Source organism: Coturnix japonica, chromosome Z (genome assembly GCF_054131305.1).
Source record: "Coturnix japonica strain WE chromosome Z, WE-NBRP24, whole genome shotgun sequence".
NCBI classification, from domain to species: domain Eukaryota; kingdom Metazoa; phylum Chordata; class Aves; order Galliformes; family Phasianidae; genus Coturnix; species Coturnix japonica.
In genome coordinates, this window is record NC_140702.1 from 17,720,717 (window position 1) to 17,745,748 (window position 25,032).

At 37.6% G+C, this 25,032-nt stretch overlaps 1 protein-coding gene across 10 annotated transcripts in view; it reads right to left on the bottom strand.

Moving 5' to 3' along the window:
- ADGRV1 (adhesion G protein-coupled receptor V1) overlaps positions 1-13,673 on the bottom strand; it is a 235,322-nt gene extending 221,649 nt beyond the window's left edge. For all 10 annotated transcript variants that reach the window (XR_014939100.1, XR_014939101.1, XR_014939102.1 and 7 more), the window contains exons 1-4: positions 13,398-13,673; positions 2,621-2,805; positions 1,629-1,778; positions 726-821 (exon numbers count right to left, since the gene is read on the bottom strand). Coding sequence is in view for 4 of the 10 variants with exons in the window: in XM_085527985.1 (XP_085384111.1) it covers positions 726-821; positions 1,629-1,778; positions 2,621-2,805; positions 13,398-13,419 (453 nt within the window). In the remaining 6 variants the exon portion in view is untranslated. The remainder of the gene's footprint in view (positions 1-725; positions 822-1,628; positions 1,779-2,620; positions 2,806-13,397) is intronic.
- Between the last annotated feature and the right edge of the window lie 11,359 nt (positions 13,674-25,032).

Genomic DNA, 25,032 nt, shown 5'->3' on the forward strand with positions numbered 1-25,032 from the left:
AGAAATACCAAACTCCCACAGACAAGTTAATCCAATCTACAAACCAGTCCACTGATGGCACACATTTCCTAGCAACCAATTAGTTCAGCTAATAAAAACCCTGAGAGACTTCAAATAAAAATTTATCATGTTATACAAGTAAGGTTATTTTGTGTTATTTTTTTTCTGTAAATGAACGTAGTCAATAGACACAAATCACTGGAATAATATCACTGGTATTTTTAGGAGTTCCCAACCTATTACAATTAGATTTTTGCCATTATCGGGTAGTTTATTAGTAATGTAGCAATAAATTGACTGTATATTACAGGACAATCATTGGTTGCTTTTCTCAGATGGTTGTATGTGGCGGATGTTAAGGACTTTCACAAACTCAGCGAAAAGCTTGGGAAGCCAAGTTTTGTGACTCTTAAATTTTCACATCCATGTATATTTTTTCAGAGAAATCCTATTAAAAGGTTTTGCGATGAGAGTGCTAACAATAAGGCATAGATATGTTTTCTACTAATATGAGGCTCTTTGGCTGTTTCTGAACACCTAGAAGAGCAGAGTAGTATTAACATTGTATATATGCATAAATTACAAATAAATATATGAATTGCCTCTAAACATGCTTTTAAAGATGTAACTCAGAATCCATTTTCAAGGGATTCAGTTGAACAACAGCCAGCATCTTCAAAAACTGCCCCTTTGTGATTTTTACATACACCATAAAAAAGCCATACCATGTTAAAAGAAATTATTCCAAAGGCATTGTCATTTGATAAGATTGTTACAGTGACAGTCTTGGGTGAGCCAAGCTTTATCTTTGCAGGTTGTTTCTAAAATTAACAAAACAGAACAAGATATTAAATACAAAAAATACAGGAAAAAGTAAAACATTTAGATTTTACTCTGTTCTAAATATTACTCTATAGAAACAGTTTTGTTTTTAATGTGTTACAGTGAATACTACTTAAATTAATAAAAAGCACCAAAATAGTTCATCATCATTAAATATATTGTTTATGGTCCACAAAGAGCAAACTTATAGTTTGGCAATCTAGTAATGACAACATAGGTACAGAGAAGTACACTTGAAGCAAATTCAGGCATGGTCTGTTACTTTAAAAAAAAAAAAAAAAAAAGAATAGGAATCCTTCCTTAGTATGATGACTTCTGTAAGGTAAAACAATATGCAGAGATTTAGAGGTTGTTTTCAGGGGAGTCTCATCTACTGTTTGCTTCTGGAGGACCAGATATCATGTTTTTTTCTTTTGCTGCTTCCACTCTCTCTTTTAAGTGCAGTACATGCAATAAAACAGGAAAGAATGCCTCCCTTCACAATCTCTCTTTGACACCCTAGTGCAACCCCTTCAAATGTCCACAACAGAATATAATACATGCTTAAGTTTCAGTATGTCTATACTGCACAGCAACAACATAGAGACACTCAAAGGAATGAAAAAACCTTCTAAAGGAGCGGTAAGAACCATTCTGTTTAGTCTCCAAATGTTAGTTCACGCCTGTTTAAGATTTAGACTCACAAAAAGTGCGACTACATAGAATTCTATGGAACACCATTTGTTTATGCCAGATTACCAGATTGCTCAGCTGGACGAAAGATTAATTGAAAAATACAGACTTACTGGTAATGTCAAGTAAAATGTGAATGTCTCATCTGCCTCTGGAAGGTCATCATCACAAACAGATATATACACCGTTCGGTTTGTTTCTGTGTCAGGTATAAATGCAGCTGCGTATGTGTCAAAAAAGTCTCCCGTGTCTTCTCCTTGAATCTACAATAAGGGCACAGTTGAATGTCATCTCCATCCTGTACAATCTTCTATAATATTCTGGACTGAGTTACATACACTCCTCTTTGAACACGATTTCTCCTGCTATTAACCATGTTGTTACAGTTTATTTCTAGATAATGGCACAGGTTATAGGCTGTTGTATGCACGCTGATTAACCAGAAACAACAGCACTTAACTCAGAACCACTTACAACATCCTTCCTTGTCAATGGATAAACTTTCTATTTCTTAACAGAAAGACTATTCCAAGCACAGATTCACATGGCTTATATTAGCCCACCTGAATTTAACTTACTTTGAGATGTAACTGCCTTTTGCCTTCTATCATCATTCCAGGAAACAGAATAAGACTACCAAAGTAACCTAAAATATTTTGATTACAATTGGTGGGAAAGATTAATTCTTCTAAAATGTAAAGCTCTGCTTTCACTTTGCTCAACCAAATACAAGTGTACTAATTCAACCATAACTAAGGTGGCCACAAGGCCTCCCCTCAGCTCCTCTTCTCTGTGCTGAGCACACCCAGGGGCTTCAGACATTCCTCTTGTACTCCAGAGCCCCCACCATCTTTGTAGCCCTGCTTTGGATGCTTTCTAGTAGTTTCAAGTCCTTATATTGTGGCAACCAAGTGTATACCCAGTGCTGGAGGTGAGGCTGTCTGAGGGTAGAGAGAGCAGAGTGGGACAATCCCTTGCCTGAGAATGAAGCTCTGCTCCAGTGAAGTATCATCTTCCTTTCCACTGGCTTGGTAAAAGTATAAGCAACAATCACATATTAAACATACTAATATTTATTGAGAATATAACAAGCAAAGTTTCTTACCGACACAATTGCTGTGACATTAGCAGGCTTCCCTGTCCTCTCAATTACAAGGCGTATCACAGTTGTACTTGTTTCATTAACTACAAATTCTGTTTGTCCACTGAACTTCACTTCTGTTTCTCCAGATGTGAAATGAATGAGTAGTGCTAAAAGCAAATAAACTGATAAAGAATCAGAGTGCATCCCTGTAAGGAAAAAAATATGGATAATTAAATTCTGTACCTAAAATATATAAAACAATCTCTGTTGACCCGTGCAGTGTTGACAGCTTTTCTGGAAGGGTTTCTGCAAATCCTTCAAATACAACAAAGAAACACCATGCATTGGTTTCAAGTATGATCAAGTTAGATAATACAGATATTACAACTATTTTATAATATCTAGTGATATTCTAAGAACCATTTTTCAGTGTTTTCCAAGTGGAGGAATAAAAAACATCATTTAAGACAACAAACATAATATTGCATAATTATTTTCATTTCTAATTAGCAAAAAAATAGTTTAAGGTTGACAATTTACTCACTCTTCCAGTTCCATTTTGTTTTTCCTACTATTGATTCTCGTTAAAAAAATACATTAACTGGCACAAAGGGTGAAGGTTTGGATGTTTGCAGCTACATCACATACCATCTTCTGCTATCTTATAGATCATGAATTTTTTTAAAACATTTGCGTATTTACTTAAGATAGTTTTCACAACTTCTCTTACCCCATGACTTTTTCATGCTTTCTTGTCACAGAGAGTCTATGCAGAGAGATTTTGTGAAGTGCATGTGAAATATGCAATTAGAAAACACTTCAGATACAGTACAGATGTTAAATCTTTCATGTATGCAGTCTGATATCTTTTGTCTTGTACAGAATAGACAAGCTAGCCTTTGGACCAATAAAATTAACAAAGCTTCAGACAGACTTCCAGACTTTCATTCATCTTATAATAAACTCTGTCTGGAAAAGGGTTGGTTTTCCACTGTGAGGACTTGAAATAAAGCTGTTTTCAAACCTGTTAAAGAACAAGAATTATTCATAGGCATGACACATTGTACATGCTGTAAATATAGTCAGTAAAGCTATCAGCGTCTCTCAGAATTCATCTAAGAAAAGACTGGCAGAATGACAAAATTAGCTGATTTTAATTACTTATAATAAAATATTCTCTTAGTTCTACTGAATATCACCAAGGGAATAGGTGAGCAATGAAGCTAAGTGCAAAAAATCAGGATCGACCATTAGAGCTTTGTGCTATCAAACATACTGCAATCTACTTAGAAAAGTGTTTCATTAGTTCTAGCAAAACTGTCATACAGTAAAACAGTTTTCCTGCAGTGCTTTGCACTACTACAAACTGAATTTTATTCCCATGAATATGGTCATTCAAGATCTCTATGGCTTTTATTAAGAATTAAATGCGTAACCGACTTTCAAGAACAAGGCTTTATTCTTAAGAAGTGATCTACTTAGTGATGTTTGTGCAGAAAAAGCCTGCTGCAAGCAGAAAGATGAAAATACCTCAAAAAAAAAAAAAAAAGGTTTTAAAAATCCTCAACAAAGTTACTGTATTAATCTGCAAAACATTTTTGTTTTTATGTGGAACTGCTCAGATAAACACCAGTCTTCAAGACTGAAAGTGAACAGTTGTGTAACCTTTGTAAACTCTGAGACAATTACACTGTCTGCAAATGCAGGCATCATCCATACTAAACTGAGGAATTTGTTGACCTTTTAGCTTCAGCTGTTACCTTGTCATAGACTTTGCAAATATCTTCCCACGGTACATGCTTCTAGTAAGTAATACTGAAAACTTGATCCTTGAGGGCAAGATTACAAAGTTTAGAATTACTTGAATTCTATTACTTCTACTAGAGAGCATTCTGAAACTATAGGATTACTCCTGTGGAACAAGAGAGGTTTCACAATCATACCATCAATTATTTAGCTGGTGTGTATTCTTCCTTGTTGTATTATTTGTACTAAGATTTACCTTGAACAGCCTGCCAAAAGAAGTTTTTACTCACATAACCTCAGCTTTGAAAATCACGATTATTTTAAAAAGATCTGATATAGTAGATACAACATAAATCAAGATTTGAAAAATGAAGAACAAATTTATTCTAACGGACCAAAAGATGTCTTACTTTATTAAACATCAACTCACTCTCTGTCCTTTATTTCCAGTTTTGCTAAATAAATGTACAATGGAACACAGTTTGTTCATCATTAATTGCACTGCATAAAGTTTAGCAGAAACCTTTGCAAGATCAGGGGTTAAGAAATGTCTTTTCCCCACCCTCCCATCCTGGTATATAACCAGCAATTATAACTTGGTTTCTTCAAATGAAACTAAAACTGTAGTGGATCAGATCATAACTTATTAACCTACTTTCAGATCTTTCAATTCAGGACATCCAGTCCATCTTTAAATGAGATTAATGCATTGAAGTCATCAAATGTTTGAAACAACAACCAGCAGTGGGATACCAAGAACAGCAGTGGGAAGATAGAGTAAGCACAATGATAAAATTGTTTCCCATCATTTAAACGAAGCAGCTCTCAAACAAGTTATGTAGACATTTCAGTGGTACCAGAAAATCTCAAAAGTCTAAAAAGAAAATTCTTCAACACTATAATAAAAAAGCAAATAAGTCAAGCACAGCATTTCTGTGTCATGATCACTCACTGCTTATATTCACACATTATGGTGCTTTCTGAAGGGCAGTTACGTTTCCCTTGAAAAAGCCAGAACCCTGCATGTAAAGATTTAACACAGTAATTTCCAAAACAATATCACAAATGATGTAATACTGTTTTGATCTACTGTCCAGCTGGAACTGAGAAGAGGAAGGTTTATGAACCTGCTGTTTTATTATAAGTATTGAATCACCAGAATTAACTTTATTTTTTTTTTCCCCACTTAGTTTATGAAACAAATTTGAGATGAAGATTTTAAACTTTATAAAGAATAAGATGTCATTTCAGCAGACTGCTACAAAGACGAGAAGTCTTTCCTGCAGATTTTTACTCTGACTTTCATGCTTATTAAATCCAAACTCCATAAAAATTAAAGATCTCAGGTCTGTTTTCTGTTAATAATAAGAAAAGCTAAAATCCAATAGCACATGCATTGGTGAAGAGAAATAAAAGCGCTGCAAAAGATTCCAAATCTGAAATGAAATTAGATGTCAGATATGGAACAGAGAATGGTAAAACAAATGGGAGTTCACTAATGAAACAGGTGGAAAGATTAAGTACCCTATCCTTCAGGCTGGTCATTCCTGCTTGTCAGAAGAAACAAGCAAGCATTCTGAAGCAAGAACTTTCCAGCTGAGAAGCTACAACTTGACTGGCAATGTTCATCTTTGCACTACTTATCAGTAGTAGTAGAGTAGCTAACTGATCATAAAATCAAGAACACCTCAGTATAAAAATTAATTATCACTACTTATTTTTTCTGGAGTCCACTGAGATGGCACAGCACAGCAAGTGTGAAGTTAAGTGCACTTTTCACTGCCTGTCCTTGTCTACTCCCCATGATTACAGACACCCAGCCAAGTAGAACATTCAAAAACTGGCATGCCTAGTACTTTGCATTGAGTACAGCATTACAGCTCTCAATGGTTGCCAGACAGAAGTCTATTCACAGCAGAGATGTCAGCATCCAACAGCATCTTTGGTTAAATACAATGAGCAAGAAATACATGTGCTCTTTCATATGTAAAGAAGAGATTCTTCGTAGTACACTGGAACAGAACAGAGCAAGAAGTTTCACAAGGTCACTACCCTCCCTGCACCTGTTGCAGAAATATATTAAAAGCCTGCACATTTTCAGCATTTATATTTTTGGCAGTCTCAGAACCACTGAAATTTACTACAGTACAGACAATCAGCCAAGGGCAGCAACTTCGATTTGCTAGAATTATCCTTTCTGTGCAGTGTGACCCTGAAACTAACACTAAAACAGTTTTTTTTACAGACTTCTAGCTGCTGTTTTTTTCCAAATTGCCTCAATGTTCCTACAGTTACCACATGTGCAAAAGGGAACACAACAGTGATGCTGGCAAAACCAAGCATTTGGACAGTACCACTTCAGTCTTCACCTTTTGTTTCTGTTATGTTGGTTCTTATTTTCAGTCATGTTTGTTTTGTTTTATTCATTTGCCTGTTGTTTTTTTGTTTTTGTTTTTGTTTTGGGTTTGGTTTTGGGTTGTTTTTTTTTTTTCAGATGTGGGGTGAGTATGTCTCTCTATTAGGGAGTAGAAAAGGCAGAAAGTACCAAAGCATTATTTTGAAAGAATCTTACTATATATATATATATATATATATATACATTTATTTTTCCTTCAACCTGCTACATGGTGAACAAAGCATGAGAACTGTAAGTAACAACAAGTAATGTGTTTTCTGCACTCCTTCTCACTAAGGACAGCACTAGTGTGTCAGAAATGAGTCTGTTTTGAAGATTCCCTTGCATGTCATTTGGCATCACTGATACCAAATGTGCACTACAAGGTGCAGAAATCCTGTGACCATCTTTCACTGCTCTGAAGATCTGGGGCTCAGCTGCTTGCCTACTTATCTACAAACTACTGCTGCCATGGCATAGTACCAAGTATTGCGCAAACTTGGGTCGTAAGATTTATCTGCATTTAAGCAAAATGACACTAACATCAAGGAAAGAAAAATCTTAGTGTCCATGTCCATATGTATCACCAGGAGTAGCTATGACAGAAGCCTGATGAGAAATCCAAATCATTTCATCTTCTTAGTAGGAAAAAATAGTGGTATGTCCAGAATATGCAAGAATTCTGTCATTTTCTTCTTCTTACTTCTTCAGAACTATTTGGATGGATCTAAACTATAGCCTTGAATTTTAAAGTATATAATAATCACTGGAGAATCAAGTTTTATCTCATAAATGCTAGAGAGATTCTGTCAGAACCAGTACCCATTTGGAAAATAAAAGACAAAACTAACAGGCTCTGTTGAATCAACTACTTCTAATTGCAGACAGCAAGCAGAGGGAACAGAATCCTTTTCTACACACACTTGCTGTTACCTTATAATTTGTCAGTCTCACAATGAACCAGACAACACTTTTGATTAGTTATAGGAGTCACATAATTTTAATCTAAAGTAGTTCTAAGGAAATTACTCATTATTAAGTTTACTTTGTATTCCAAACAGATATCAAAGCCTAATGTAAGCAAATGTTGGCTAAAATCTACCTTTTAGTGTTAGGAAATACATCAGTGGGAAGTTGAATTTGCCTTAGTTTGTATCAAGAAAAGGAAGGGAAGGGGGGGGGGGGGAGAGGGGGGAAGGGGAGAGGGGGAGAGAGGGAAGAAGGGAAGGGAAGGGAAGGGAAGGGAAGGGAAGGGAAGGGAAGGGAAGGGAAGGGAAGGGAAGGGAAGGGAAGGGAAGGGAAGGGAAGGGAAGGGAAGGGAAGGGAAGGGAAGGGAAGGGAAGGGAAGGGAAGGGAAGGGAAGGGAAGGGAAGGGAAGGGAAGGGAAGGGAAGGGAAGGGAAGGGAAGGGAAGGGAAGGGAAGGGAAGGGAAGGGAAGGGAAGGGAAGGGAAGGGAAGGGAAGGGAAGAAAACCAACCCTACACTGATTTCAGCTGCAGAATTTCACATAACTGAAGAAAATCTGCCTACGTGTAGGTCTATCTGTATACTGTAAAAAGCCAATGTGTTATTTTGAAATAGTCAAGTAGATAATTCTAGCTTTCAGCTCCAACCCAGAAGTACTTTTCTACCCATGTAGCAACAGCAGACATCCTTCACTAATAGAGATTATTTTACAGAGTTTTCCAGGACTGGGGCCTACATCCTTAGCTGTCAATTTTTGTTCAGTGTGGAGCTTAAGGAACCCTTCACACACTCTTATGCAGTTTCTTCCATAAAAGAAGAAAATATTAAAGCAAATAAACAAACATCAGAAGATCTATGAAGATGATTAGCACCCCCAATTCAGTCTTATGTGGAAACAACTGAATGTCTCAGAAATAGGCTCTTGCATACATGGGACAAGAAATCCAGCTGAGAAGGCCCTGCAGGCTTCAGTGAGGAACAACCTATTCATTCTCCTTGAGTAAAGATCCGAACTTTCACAATAATTTTCATTCATGTCTTCACTTTGTAAGTTTCTCTCATGTCCTCAACATTTAATGTATTTTTAGAATGAGCAACCAATGAACAAAACTGGGACAGCATCAACTACCTAATACCTGTCCTGAATGAAGTACTACATAGTGAATGAATAGCATATAACAGAACAAGTAATTTTGGGTTCCTCTGACATACTGGTTATTTTTCTCATGCTGAAAATAAACAAAAAGAAAAACACAAACAGCCCATTTGTAATAATGCTTCACACACAGTAATCTTCCAAAAAAAAAAAAAGTCTGTAAAGTGTAGAACAGTAGATTATAGAACAATGATGGGGATTAGGTGGCATTATGTCAGACAGGCAGACCATAGAATTGTTGGTATCCACACTGGATCATTACAAGTTAATACACATTTACGATCCAAACAGTGTTTTAATGCGCTGCCTAATTAACAGTATAAATGTCTCAGTGATTTATTCTTGACTTTGGAAAAGCACATAAATAAATATCAAAATATTCATACAAAGTTTACCCAAATGAGTTTCACTTCTGCACTGAAGTGTATTCAGTCTGGTTACTGGACTGCTGTTTTTACTTCAGATATGGATTTGTAGAATTACACCCCAAAGACTTCTATTTAAGTAAAAAAGTAATCATTTTCCAAAAGATTTTCTGAAGTGCATGAGGCACTCTCTCTAATCTGCCTTATGAATTAATCCCTTAAATCTGGGGGGAAAAAAAATTAAATAAAACACATAATATAGTAGTTATGTGCTGAAAAGAACTCCCAAAGCAAAACTACTTTGATTCAAAGACTTCTCACACTATCTTTCTCACATACTGCAGTTCTCTTGGCTTTTCTAAGCCTTTTAACCTATGCCACAATTTAATAATCACTATTTAATAATTATAATCATTCCCTTATTAAATGGTTATTTCTTTTCCTTGTTCCAAGGCACCCCGTAGTTCCAGACAAGGAAATTTCTTTGTTGATTAGTTATTTAAGACCAGCAACAATAACTGTGCTGGAAAGAAAGGTGCTCTGAGAGGATTACACAGAACTAGTTCTCAACAGCACCAAGCCGAGAGCAGCAAATTAAAGTACTTCATTGCATGTAACCAAATTGGCTGGTTGAAATGCTAATTACTTTTCAGCAAAGCTAAAGACAGACAGGGGACCCTGTGCTTCAGAGAATGACATGCATTTTTTATCCCACTTCACCATTGTCTTGCTAGGAATTATTCAAAATCTATTCTTAAAGATAGCTCTTTTCCTAACCTTTAAAAATGTGGGAAATTTCCAAAGCTCCAGCCAATACTTCAGATCTGTTGGTCTGCCAAACCCATAACAGATGGCTGAATTAAGGCCATGCTAAATCCTTAATGAAGCTAAGCTTGAAACCACTCAGAGCTGTAACATATTGGACCAGTCTGTGATAAGTGACCAAAGAGAATAAAGTTTCTTTTGCAATCTACAAATGAATCTCATAATTAAATAAACTTAGAGTAGATACAAATTGAGATAACCAAATCAATCTCTTGGCATATGTATATAAACATTTATTATTATATTCTAGAGGAAATTCTGTCTTCAACTTGCTCCAAAATCTGCAATCACAAAAATGCAATGAACATGGAAAGCACCATGCTTATTGCTTAGTTTAGCCTGTCAGATAAGCCTGTTTAAGTACGTACAACTTTATCTTATGAATAATGCTAGTTGGGATTTACAAATTATCTTAGCAAAACCTATTTAATCTAGTTCCATGGGAAATATTAATAAGCCAAAGTATGAAATTCTGGTTTCCATGTTTTAATATATTTATTTCACAACTCTTCATTTCCAGATTCTTTCTACAAACAAATTTTAATATATGGAGAGAACTTCAAAATCTTTATGCACATTGAGAGTTTTTCAGGGGGATTATTCACTTAAAGAGTGGCTGAGACAAGTGAGACTTCGCAGACACAGTAACACCTTTCAGAGTAATAAAAGGTAACAGTGGATCCAGCTGGAATAAGATAAATGGTCAGGTAGCATTGATTCCCTCTGTCAATCCTTTTTTTTGAAGTTTGAGGAAATGTTTGAGGAAACAGTAATATAGTTCTTATTCAGTCAGACTAAATACTTAGATTCTGGAACTATGGCTAATAATCAGCAGTAATGGTTCAGAATGCTTGAATTTGATAACTGAGGTGTGGCATAACATTTGAGTTTTAATGTCTGTTTGAGATAACTACCCAGATATTATGCCAGTGAGGAAAAGTATTACATTATAGTCATGCCAAGCAATGACTTATACCTAAATCTGCCAGTCTTCTGGAGCTGAAACGCAAACAATTTATACAAATGAGTAAAACCAATCAGTTGGATTACACATGTAAAAATAGAGATCTACACGATTAGTTCTCTGGAAGGTCAAGGCCAGTATTCAATGAGAAAAAAAAAAGAATTTCAGCATAATTTTATCTTCCTTTGATCATTCGTTCTTAGCGAACAACTTACAAATTGATTCAGTACAAAGTACAAGTATGGAAAAGGCTGGCCAGTCTTTATTAATATCAAGAGCTGGATATTTAGGAGGATAACAAACTCCAGATAGAGTAAAACCAAATATTAATTCACCTTCTTTTTGAACTATCATGCAAGAATATGCCTTTCCACTGAGTTTTCAAAGAAGCATTCTTAAAATAAAGCTTTGTGAGCTTACGGGCCATAACTATGAAGTGCTTCCAGAAAATGCTGCACTTAATAATCACTTCATTTTTACTACACTGTAATTCTGAACAACTATTGCATTTGTATAACAAATCGCTTTTTATAGATGACTTGTGGGTGATAAAAATTTGTCATCTGAATTCTTATAATCTTTTCTCACAAACCATGTCTCATGACTAAGATGACTAATGACTACACTTGACTGTAGCTGTATTTTTCTTTAGTACTGTACTTTAAAGGTAAATATTTTCTTTCATAGTTTTTGCAGTACTTCAGCTTAAGCCATTGAAACACTCAGGTATTTAAAAGATAAGCATCTTCAGACTTGAGCACTCATTTCTTTAATGTAAAGCCAAAAGCAAATTGAAAATGTGTGCATAACCTATTTCGGTGCACAAGTTTTAATAACAAGGTATGTTTTAGACTTCATTCGGAAACTTTCATTTAAATGAAGCTCAAAGCAGTTTCCAGGGGAAGAATACCGCAGTAGGTTTGGTTGTTATAATGATCACTCTCATTCAGCAGCATTGTTTTTTCTTAAAGTTCATCTGACAACGTTTTTCAGCCTTAAAAATGCTGGCAGCAAAGTAAACTTCCAGGAAAAATGCTGGCAGGAAAGTAAACTGTCTCACAAAAGCAAATAGATGTATATTTTTCCCCTACTATTTTCCATGTAAGCAGGATGCAGACCACAATTGTAAGACAGTAAGCATGTGCTCTACTACTGATGCTAACTAGTTAACTTATTAGTTCACAAATTTCGTAAACAACACTGATTTTTTCAAGCAAAACTACTAGAAGAAGAAAGTGCATGTAAGAAATCAGTTATAACACTAATAATAGTAACAATACCAGCTTAGAAATAATGATACTAAGGAACTAAAACTTGTGCATTCTTGCAATACATTCGCTGTTACATTACTAACTATTTGGCCATTTCAATTCTGAACAGAGTACTCCACAAATTATTTTATTTCCTCAGGAATCTGCTTGTTCTTTTCACATGGAAGTGAAGAAGATACTTAATGGTAAAAAAGCTTGTTTTAGGCTTCTGAGACAGACAGGCTGTCTCCTAAATACATCACATTCTACTTCTGCTTACTAAACTAATCTCATGGAAGGTTCTCAAAATGTCCATAATTTAATTTGAAAGACTCATCCTAGAAAGCAGGTGCAAAGTGTAAAAACAACCAAAGAAAAATCAAACAAACAAACAAACAAGCAAAACCCCAAAACTTCTGTACTCTACATAAAGATTTTTTATAACCTTACATGTTGTTTCACATAAATACTATAAAGAAACTATAGGTTCATTATAAAACAATTACAGATGTTTGGCAAGCAGTCCTGTGTACATTTGATCTTAACTTTATGTAGGTTAGCCAGAGCAAATTATGCAACATTTTAAATGGAATCAGCATATCAAAAGTCACAAGCATAATACTTCTGGTTGTAACCACTAACCTGTTTACAACTCGCTTCTTACCAGATGATAATTCAAAAAATTCATTCTTTTAATTCACTTATGCAAAACAAAATGCATGCACAGCTCCCCCACTTACTTTACTCCATGTAATTAAAACACCTAAAGTTTCATGCATATTTGAGTTAAAAACTGCTAGTTAGAGCCCTTCAGGCTGAGGTGCATCTTGATATCTTCCCTTGTGAATAGTATTTTCCACTGGAAAGACTGTGGTCTCCACCTGCCCTTCTCTACAAAGCAGAAAGAGGAGATGCTGGAACAACAGAAACCTTAGCACACTCTCCCTGTCCAGCGGCCACTCATGGGTAAGCAGCACGCTTGCTATCTGCTGCCGGCTAAACCTGTCCCTGCTGCAACAGGTGCTGCCGGCAGAACTCTAGAGCTGGGAAGTGCAGATCTCTGCCACTGATACAGGATGCTTCAAAGCCAGCTGCCACCTCAAACCAGAAAAATAGAGACAACAAACCTACCTAGACCGGGGGACATGGACATCTGCGTCTTCTAGACTCAGCGAGCCGCCTGCACACACTCGCTGTCACTCACGCATTATGCACTCCGTCTACTACTCCTCCCTCCTGTCTGCGCAGAGTAACAGCACTCTCCTCCCTCCTCTGACTCCTGCTGCCTTTCCGCTGCTGTGGAGATAAAAAGGGGTGGGATGAAAGAGGACAACATTTTTCAAATCCCAACAATTGTCCCTGTGCCGCTGTAGTTCAGAGCCAGCCTCTCCAGTCACTGCCTCGTCTGTCCGTCTGCAGAGCTAGGTCTGCACTGTTCTCTTACTGAAGATAGCAAACTGACAGTTGTTGCCTGAAGGATGACAGATTTTGGATTCAAGCCCTTGGACCACAACAGTCCAGTGCTGGACAGGGATGCACAATCTCCATCCCTTGATCAGTTATTTTGGATTCAGTAATTTCACTGGTACCTAATTCCTGTTTAATGGTTATTTCCACCTCAAGCAAATCCTCAGCCACAACTGTCCTTCATGCAGAGGTAGCAGCCAGGCTTTGCCAGTGTTTGCCCCTATACTCTTCAAGTCAAGTCACATATTTTATGGTAAGCAAATTATGAAAATTCCTACTTTTCCAGAAAATGTTGCATCTAAGGCACAAAGCACTGAAAATACTGAATTCTGATGAAAACTCACTCACTTAGTCCCATTTACATGGTATTTACCATATTTTCAGAATCTGTGAGATAGCAACTAGCTCTTAAATGGAAATGTTATTGCAAACTAAGGCAGCAGGACCAGCATAATTTCATGTAGGCCGAATCCCATTAGATGCATTAATGCTCCCAACATGCCCTTCATCTCACATGCAAATTGAGACCACTCTATCAAATCTGTAAAAAGGCACTGACTCCCAATACATTCTTAATTTACAGCACCACATAACCACATATCAAATACTTTGAGTTTGCTAGATCCTATCTTATTTTCTGGTCCCAAATCTTGATTCTTTTCTCAAAATAACACTCATAAGTAGCTAGAAAGTTCATGGCTCTGACACAACATGATGCAAAAGCGCTGTAAAAATATGCACCTACCAGGTGCGCTTTTTTAATATCATGTTGCACATTAGTATTGAATAAATGAAATCTAACATAAAATCCTCTTCTAATAGTAGCATTTAAGTATTTAGAAATAAATCCAAGCATAACTCCAGCACAGTTTCAGATATTAATGCTCAAAGCTTTATTTAAGCACATTTAGGGACAAATGCATACAAATGAACATGGATAAATAAAGACCTTCAGTGCAACAGATAAAGGCATAGATCGTTTGATACACAGAAGCAAAACTAGATATGAACACTAGGACTAATTTTGAACTGTTTCTACTGTTCTCTAATGCTATTTCATTAGAGAAATATTCATTCACAAAACTATTTGTCATTTTGCCCTCTGTCCTACAGTTTCTCTGGGAAGACAAGTGACCCTACATTCAGCTTGGCTCCCACCAGCAGCTAGTTATCACGCTGCCCAGTATCAGAGGGATTGACTCAATACCCCTCAGTCCTCAATTGCAGAAAACCAATGCATATTAAACATGGCTAATTATTGAGACAGAAAACAAAGGAAGATCCTGAGAACCCTCTAATTCACACGGATAGTTTCACTGTAATTTACACATGACTTTGAACAAAACTGCATTCTGATCTGAAATGACTGTAGCTCTCACTATTCTCTTCCACTCGATTTGCAGTTCTCTGCATTTTCATTAGATCCCTAAGGATTTCCTGATCACTTTTTTATTTTCACCATACCATTCCAGAGACTTATGATTCCCTTTGTTGTCTATAAGCATAAGACAAAGCTCCCAGGGGATTCTGTGAGTGGTGTTCCTCAACCAGCCGGAAGGTTATTGATGATTGACATGGGACACTCCACATGCACTTTTAACAACTCAGCATGCTGCCCACACAGCACTCACACCCCTTACAAACGTCAGGAATGAACAATTGGATCTAGTATTAGGCCTACAATAGATCTGACATTGCACAGAACCATTTCTTCAGGTCAGCCTTAACTCCTCTTTTCAATAAAAGCAGTAAATAAGGTGTATTAAGTACACCCCTTTATTGTTTATTTGTTTGCATTTCCTTTTATTTGAATTCGTTAAAAGTCTGCACAGCAGAAATGTCTCTGCTGTGGGTAAACTAATATTGAAAGCAGTGGCAATAGAATCAATAGACTCCAGTTTGTTTGTTTGTTTTGAAATCTTGCCTTTTCCCTTCACTGGCATCATCTGAAAGGAAAGATCAGTCGAGAGGGAGTTAGAAGAAAAGACAAATCCCTGAGAAGGAAAAGAGGAGCTAAAGGAGCAAGAAGGAAAAACAAAACAAAACAAAGGGCTTCAGAAGAGAATATTTTCTCTTCTTTACATTTTTGCTTTGATTTATAAAGCTGATGTCTGTTTTGCATGAATATGAAGGCTATTTGGTTTTCAATCACATTATTGCTATCTTTATATACTATATGAAAGTAAAATGAAGTGCTAATAATCAAATTTGCTGGATCTCTCTAAAAAGCTATAAATTTGAGTTTTCTTTCATGCTTCTTATTCTTAAGTTTTAAAAAATTGTTGCACTTTATAAGAAAAAGATTTTCTGTCACTTGAGTGAGGACTCCAAGCTTCCAAATTCTGGGATATGAACTTGTTTGTATACAAGTAGCAAAGAAATAATTGCTGAGAGCTTTGAAAGATCAGTCCTGCATAGACTTTTGCCCATTACCTTTTCTGGTACTTCAGCCAAAGCAGACTGAACTGCTCAGAAGGTAGAACATTAAGCATATGCATAGCAATTAAATAAGATCAATTTGTAATTAAAATATATCAGACATAAGATAACTTTATCTCTTGACAGTTTATTTAATGAATCACTTAAAAAATGCCTAACATCCACTAGACAAGGTTCTGAACAGACATAGTTTACAGGTAAAATGGAGGCTGATGTTTGCGATGTATCTGGAAAGATATAGATGATGTACTCGTAAGAAATCTGCTTGATGGATCTGTGGTTTCTTGCTGGTTGTTTTCTTTTTGTTTTGTTTTGCTTGTTTTTTGTTTGTTTGTTGTTGAAAGGAGATCTTCTTTGAAAAATCGTTCATGCTTGCAAGTCTCTTTCAGGAGCATTTCTGCAAGAGACCGTCTTGAGAATGTTACAGACCACCACAGGCACTTGCACTCTTCCCTGTTTGGCTGTAGTTTCATATTTGATCCAATATGAGTTACTATTTGCTTGGCTGACATTCAGGATGCACTCCCCGTGTTCCTTTCAGGCTGCTTCCTCAGAACAGGATTTACAATGGGCAGCAGACCTAACTGGCAGCACTGAAAGAAACAGTAGCTATAAATACAGAACGTGACTATGGTAGGTTAGTCTTCAGGGGATTATGCTGAAAGTTGTGCTTGGGAAGAGGGCAGAACTGACTAAGTTTCATAGTAAAGAAGTGTGTTCACCTGCCTCAGAGCCTGATTAGTCTGTATCAGGTTTCAGACCACTGTCACACAGCAGTTTATGATGTTACTAGTTTCTTCAGAGCTGTACTCATTCATATTTGTATAGACAGACAGATAAATAAAAAAAAGAAATGACTTTTAATCAGAAACACTACTGTAAATCAGCTCATGCAGGGAAAAAAGCCTGAACAATTCATGAGAAAGTAACTCCTTTGTTTCAAATTAAAGCAACCCAGATTTTGTTGATCAAGTTGCAGCATGCAATTCTGACACAATTTGTGCCATAACAGAAAAAGAATGCCATCTCTGAAGAGATGGGTTAGTCTTACAAAGCTCCAAAACTTCTTTCAAACCTCAGTGGGAGCTTACTGTCCTGAAGGTCATCACGTGGAGAAACACCAAGATGAAAATTAGGCAAGAACTGTCTGGCTGCTTCTCTTGTGCGGTAATTGTTGCTAAATAAAGTTGCACTCTTGGTTCTTCCATTCTAGTGTGTCCATCTCTTCAACTGAAACACAGATAATTTGTGTTTTTCAACTTAAGAGCTGAACATGTTTCTGAAGTACTTTATGTGAGATGTTTAAATATTTACAGATTTGTTGCTTGTTTTTCTCCCTTGTGATACAGTGGTGTTACTTGAGTAAACCATGTAGCTTAACTACCCAGCATAAATGTGGGTAGTTATAGTTACTTCCAACCCAGAAGTAACCATCCACTATCTCTACCTACTTGGCTGCAGAAGTCCTGGTGTCTAACCTGGCTGTAGAAGTGTTTACAAAGGAGCGCTCCAATGCCTTAGCATCCTGAAGCTGACTCTGATCCTGGGGGGACTCTCAGGCACACAGAAGACAGAACCATACCAACCAGTAATGCAGATAGTAATACATACTCTTAAAAGAGTTGATCTTCAAGGGAAAACAATGCAAGACATTTCCTTCAGTTTAATTAAGACTTTGTGCTGAAGAACATCTAAGGCTTTCAGTATTTCCCTTTTTTGCTGTAATGATTGAATCTGCAACAGTTTTAAGCTAATGAAATACCTGTATTCCATTACTAATTACTTATTTTTCTAAACATTACGGCTGTGAATTGATTTCTATACTATCACCCTCATCCCTGTGACACCTGAAATTTGAGTACAATAGGTGCAAGGAGCTAACATCTCAATTATGCTATACTTTAGAAAGCATTCTAAAACAACCGCAGGCAAAATACATGTTTGTTTTGGTCAATGTAGGTATTACAGAAGCCTATGTAGATGCACATTACTGAACATAAAATATTCCTAGAAGAGTATAAAGCATTTAACACTGATATGAAACACACTCTCACATGGCCTTTTAAATTGTACTATTACAAATCAAATGTTGGAAGTGGCTCAAATAAGTAATAAAACAGTTCCAGGAGAAAGAGTTATACTGAGGAGAGAAGTGAAATGCATGTTTAGGGTACAGTGTATAAATCAATAAAGACCATATTGTTTAAAATCTGTGTAAGATCAGCAAGCTTGATCTTTTAAAGTTGTTTCCAGTTTATGCCCACCATGTGTGGTGCTTCCCTGTGGTTTGTTATTTTACTTCAATGGCAGAGGGAGGAAACCAGCAAAGCTCAGTAACCATACTGCATAGCACAGTGTAACCATGGAAGCATTTGTCCACTTGTCAGAGCCTGCCCAGAAGGACTCAGCCATTCATTTCATTGAATCAATATTGAAGCTTTTAGGATTTATTACTAGAGGGTGGGGGAAAACTAAAAAAAACAAAACAACAAATTCCTTGTTGCTTCCCATTAAATACGTCTTGTCACAGAAGGCTTATTAATACCTTCTAAACATTTTACTGATGTTGTGTGGGCTACGCTACTGTCTGTCCTTATGGAGGGATTACTCCTGATGTATTTGCATTAACATGTCTGATACTCAGTCAAAGAACTTAAAGCTTTTTGATGCATTCTGCTGTCCTGTATAGGAGCTGAATTGAATGGAAACACAAAAGCTGTAAGAGAACAGAGGTGAAGGGAATCTTTTTTAAAATTCATGAAAATGCCCCTGATAAAGTGTTTCTATGTCTATTAGATCACTCTCCTATTTATGTCATAAATGGGACATTTGTAATCACACCTTAAATGCTGAAAAAAGTTTAATGGGATGATTTATTTCGGTAGCATTTTCACCACAGTAGTTAGAATAGAATAAAATAGTATTAAATTTGCATCAATTGTTATTTAACATGACTGACAAAGATACAGGCAAATACAAAACCAGCATGTTTTGTGTGAAAAGCACAACCATTTTATAAGCTACATACTAATGAATATTCTAAATTACAGATAGCTGGAACACATCACACATTTTTCATCAGTTTTATACTAAAACAGCAAAAGAAAAAAAACCACCCTTTTTTAGTTACTTATGTAGTTACATACAGATGAGATATTTTCATAGGGAAAATGCTTTTCAATAGTTGATTTCTGTATCTTTCATCTGAAGTATTCAAAAATGATTAACCATGAATACCTTTGGCTCAATGCTGTTTCTTAACATTTCCAGTAATGTTATGGGAAGATTTAGGAGTATTCCACTACCAGACAGACAAAGCAGACTGCCCCAGCAATGGAGTGTCAGGCAGACTGGCAGCAAATCTAGCCAAAATAACATAAAGGGTAAACTGAGATTTCACGTATAAAAAGGTAAAGAAAGGAAAAAACGAACAAACAAACAAAAAACCTTGTACAAAGAGCACAATTTAGTTTAATTCAGATTCTTAGATGACAGTAAACTAGATAGCTGTAGGATTTGGCTTTTAACACTTTGCTGTATGGTACAGACATAGAGCAATGCTAATAGTGCAGTCCTGACAAACTGATTAAAAATTAGCTGGTAGGCCTCAAAAAGCATTTTCCTTTAAGAAATTAGCAACAAAATATTAACTGAATTTTAAAGAAATGAAAATATTTCTATTTGCATTGTTCAACAGGGAACAGAAATAGATTTGCTGCTGCTGCTCAACTAAAAATTACAACAGGTCATTTGCAATGTCAGTATTACCAGAATGGAAATGTCAGCATTACAATGAAATGGCTCACTTGGTAAGGTAGTCCCACAAAAACAAGTCACGTTAACACTGCCGAACACTGCCATCAGAAAGTAACAGCTACTTAACTGGAAATTCATGCAGCTAAAACTGGAACTAATCTATGACGATCTTTAAAAAAATGTGTAAGTTGTCACAATACAGAGGATCTTATGCACTGTTACAGAGATATATGTGTAGGAATTCAGAAACAGGAAAATCTTCCTAGGAATAATACAAAATAATTTTTCTAAGGTCTATAGACCCTTTTTGCTTACTGCCTTCATGGCTACTGACTGGTTTCACTGTAAGATTTTCTCATTCAGAAGGTACCTGCATTGTGTAAAATAAAATGTAAATTACTTTTGAGTTCTTCACAGATTTTAGGAAAAAAAAAGAAAAGAAAGCATCAGACAGCCAATGGACTCTACTGGTTGTTGAATGGAAGGTACACCGAGTATTTCTATAATGAATATAATTAATTCAAAAAGGATTAAAAATAATGAATTGTAGTCGAGTAAACGAAGGGAAACAGCAAATAAATGAAACATGAAATCAGGAAATAACAGGTCTAATAAAATAGTGTTAATTATCATTTGTTCTCATCAAAACCATATTAATGCTAATCAAATTTTGTATTTGTACTTCTAATCACTTTTCTGTGAAATCATCTAAAACCTGTTGACCAATTAGAGTTTGTGCAATACTGTGTCCAAGCAAGGCTTGGATCACAGTACTCATAGATACATAAATGTAAATATTTCCAAAGGATAACAAACTCCTCTGCAAATGTCTGCAAATCTAGCTCTATTTAATTCTGGCTTAACTCTATAGTTCTTAAACAGTTGCTCTCCTTGCTCTTTGGACATCTCATAGTCAGACCTTCTCAAGGGAAGCACTTCACTGGACTCCACTGGAGCTGCATATCTTCACTGACAAAACTGCATCCTACAACTTTAGTACCATTCCCAAGTGCCATAGAGGGAAGCAGAAACAGATGAAGGCTGTGTGAATCATTGAGCCTATATTTCGGTGGCTCGTAGCTTAGCTTTTCAATCAAGTAATTAAAGTGTACATTTAGATATTGGTGTTAGCCATCTAAATATCAATCCATCACTGTCACTGTGAATGGAGAAGTAATATAAAGACTCATAAAAACTGTTGTGGGACATTATCATATGAAATTTCCAGACAGAATTAAAAATAAAAATAAAAATAAAAATAGTGACCTAAAAGCCACATTAGCCCTCTAACATCCTCTCCTTGAGTCCTTTTTATTATTTTCTTAAGATACGTCTAGTGAATACTGAAATTCCTGTCTGTGATTAAGACACACTAGACATAGCATGACCAAGGGGAATGTGGTGGAGATCCGTGCCTTTGCTCTTGGAATGCCATGGAGTGATTAACACTGACCCCGCTGCTCATTGAGAATGCACTATTAGGATATGCAAAGTAACTTTACATGGGGATGGAGAAAAGCGGTATTCCTATTAGCATTCATGGGAGCTATGCAGCTACAGTCTTGTTCATCAAGTTTGGAATATACCCTTTTGTTATTGATGGGAAAATGTCACTAGTTACAAATGGTTACACACAGGGGTGTAGCAAGGTCAAAGCAAACTCCAGTACTTTCCTTCCCCCTCTGAGGCAGAGTGCTGCTTCAGCAGTTCTATTTTGACCTGGCAGTACACCTCCACGGATAAAAGAAATGGTGAAATTCCCCACCCTGACCTCTTCTGCAGCTCCACCACCCAAAGATTAAAGAAAATCTCCAGAAGGATATGCCATGAATGGTGTATGAAGGGATGGCCATCAAACACTGCTGTAGGCATCACTATGGGTATGACGCCTGCCTTCAGACTGCCCCAGGTCCACCCACAGCTCCGGCAGGTCTCATAAAGCAGTCTTTCAGCAGCATGAATAGGGGTTGAGTCATCTGTTTCCCAGCTACAGACAACTACAGTCACTTCATCTCTGCTCCTGAAAGCTTCCTTTAAACAACAACACAAAACAAGTTGGTGCCGTAGATATCCTTTGCCAGATGTGGCACGGCACCTCTCAATAGATGGAATTCTCATTCACTTTGTTATAATTACTTCTTAGCAACTTGTAATCCCGAGAGAATGCTTAGGGAAATTAATTAAATCTTGTTACCTTCAGTAAGGCACACTGCTCTTTCTGGAAATATAGCAGGAGCATTGGTGAAAAATCCAACTGACAAGGGCTATTCCAAAATTGATGTCTACTGTTTTGTTATGTTGGCTCACAATGCCAGAGGCAGATGTTGGTGGTACAGCAGTACAGGCTGAACCTTTGCATCCATATCCCATTACATTTTGTTGCTGTGTGACAGGTGGCAGCAGAGGGGCAGAAAGTGCATATGGAGCAAAGGGGTTTTTTTGAATTGCTCCAACTGGAAATAATGTCACCCAATTAAATTCATTAACATTTGCTGAATGTTTCTGGAGACGTGAGAGTGGATGTGAGCATAGTGAGGAGTGGGTGCTGCATTTCAGCAGTGGTGTCAGCAGCGTGATAGACAAGCTGTGTTCCGGACGGTCATACGGGTTTTTTATGAGCACAGCATGCATGCTCTTGTCAATGACAATGGTGGTGACTATGTTGAAAAACAGTGTCTTGTGGCTGAGAATGTGCTTTACCAGTATCATTGGGATCTTTGTACCTGTTAAAGTTTCCATGGAAACAGAAAGCATTACTTTCAGAACAACCCATATTTGGCCAGAAATAGAATTGTTATAGGACCTCTGATAGCATATTCAAGCATGTGCCATGTATTCTGGCAATTCAAGATAGCCGTCGTTGTATAGAAGTTTCTGTGTTGGGCTGTGTATAAGGTGCTCAGTGCAGCTCTGTTAATTAGCACAAGCTGTGCATCTGACCCGTGGTAAAAATAGACGGCTTATTTCTGAGCAGGCTCTGATTGGGCAGATGCCTTCAAGTAATTTGTAGCAAAGAAAATATCCCTCCTTCAACTCCCGAACTACTTAGAAACATTTCTTTGACATGTAACAAACTTTGGTTTGAGAAGGTAACAGGCTCAGCATCAACAGCAATATTTTCACCATCACAAAACAATACAGCCTATAGATTAGCTTCTACAAGCTTCATGCTGGCAATACGTTTTCCTCTTTGGAAGCTGACAGCTTAGTGCTACTGTCATGGTTTTGTAATTTTGCTATTGGTATTCCACATCATAACATCACGTGCAGCACAGAGAAGAACTACACGTCCCAGAGGACCTCACTGTCAGAGAGGGAAACATGTCACACTCTCTCAGTGCCTGGCAGTGGGTGTGGGTGTGCTTCCAAGCCGTGGCACCTTCCATTTCAAAGTAGGCTTCTCAGTCTTCGGAAAACTCTCTCCCTCTCTTATTTCACTTGATTTATTAGCTTCAGTTTCAATTAGATTGTATTATATTGTGTTATGTTGCATTCTGATATCATAGTTAGTAAAATAAACTTTCCTCCTTAGATTGTTGCTGCTGCTCTGTTTGTTTTCTTGAGCTCGGCTCCTATCTCCCTTCCCCTTTTCCTTTCCCATTTTTGGGGCCAGGGGGCCCACGGGCCTACTGCCCTCCTGTCATGTACACAGATTGATCTAGATAACTCCATGACAGCTGCTCTGTGCTTCATCATAAAATGCAACACTCATAGAATCATTAAGGCTAGAAAAGACCACTATGATCTATTAGACCTAGTCCAACTGCTGGTCCATCTTCACCATGCTCAGTAACCATGACCCTCAGTGCCACATCTACACAGTTCTTGAACACCTCCAGGCCCAGTGACTCCAGCTGGAGCCCATTCAAGCACCTCACCACTCTTTTGGATAACAAATTCTTCCCAATATCCAGCCTGAATCTTTCCTGGTGCAACCTCTCATCCTACCTTAAGACCATCACCTCTCTCAGACCCATCCACTCTGGCCAGCTCCTAGTGCAACCTGCTCTAGCTGTAGGTGTTCCTGTTCATTACAGGGGAGTTAGACTAGGCGGCATTTCAGGGCCCCATCCAACTCACATGATTTTACTATTCCTAGTCCACAGTACAGTATTACCTTAAGGTAAATACTAAATACGTATTGATTAAACCAACATAACCGTGAAACAAGAACATGTTGTACTTTGACAGCCTATTCTACAGTGCCTGGAAACGTGGCTTAAGCCTTCTCCAGCTTCAGAGCATGACGCTGTAAAAGGAGGCACAACAGTTTGGTGCTCACCTGTGTGTCACGACAGGTAGTCTGCAAAACTGAAGTCATAAAAGATTTCTGCATTTTTCAGTACCGAACACATTTCTGACCAAATTTATTACTTTGCACAGGAAAGTCTGAAGGTAAAATATTAATTAAAAAAAAAAATAATAATAATACCACACAAAATAACAACAACAAACTTCTCAAGCTGTAGGCCCTGGCTGCCAGCTGCTGTGTGGAGCACCTACTGACTCCTGCTGTAGGGGAATACATCCTTGCACGGCTTGAAGAAAGCACCCCCCAGGCCGAGCCTACTTGATAGACCTCTAAGTTTTCTTATTGTTTCCTACTGTTCTTATCACTTCCCACTCTCTAGCAACAGATTTAATAGTGAAAGACAGGCTATTAAGAATGGCAAATTTACAGTTTCTTGTGAAATAAATACGTCAGCCCGGGCTGTACACGGTATTTCTGTGGGGACAAAGGCTGGGTGATACAAAGCGCACGGCAACTGCTGTAAGAGCAACACGCACCAAGAGCCAGGCAGGAACACAACGCCGCCGCACTCTGGCAATGAGCCGCAAAGGGCTTCTCAAAAGAGCTCTTGCTACCATAAACATACAGCAACCTACAAGCCCAGCTTCAGTCGCAACTCCGCGCCGCGTCCCATCCCCTGCCCAGCTGCCGCCCTCCGACAACGGCGCTGAGCGCTGCCCCGGGGCGGGACCATGGTGCTGACGAGGCGGCCATGAGGAGCGGCAGGGCTGTCCGCCCGACCGCGCAGTGCTGAGCATGGCTCCCTGCCGCTTCCGGGGAGGGGCGGGCAGAGGGGCCGGGTCTCGCGTCTCC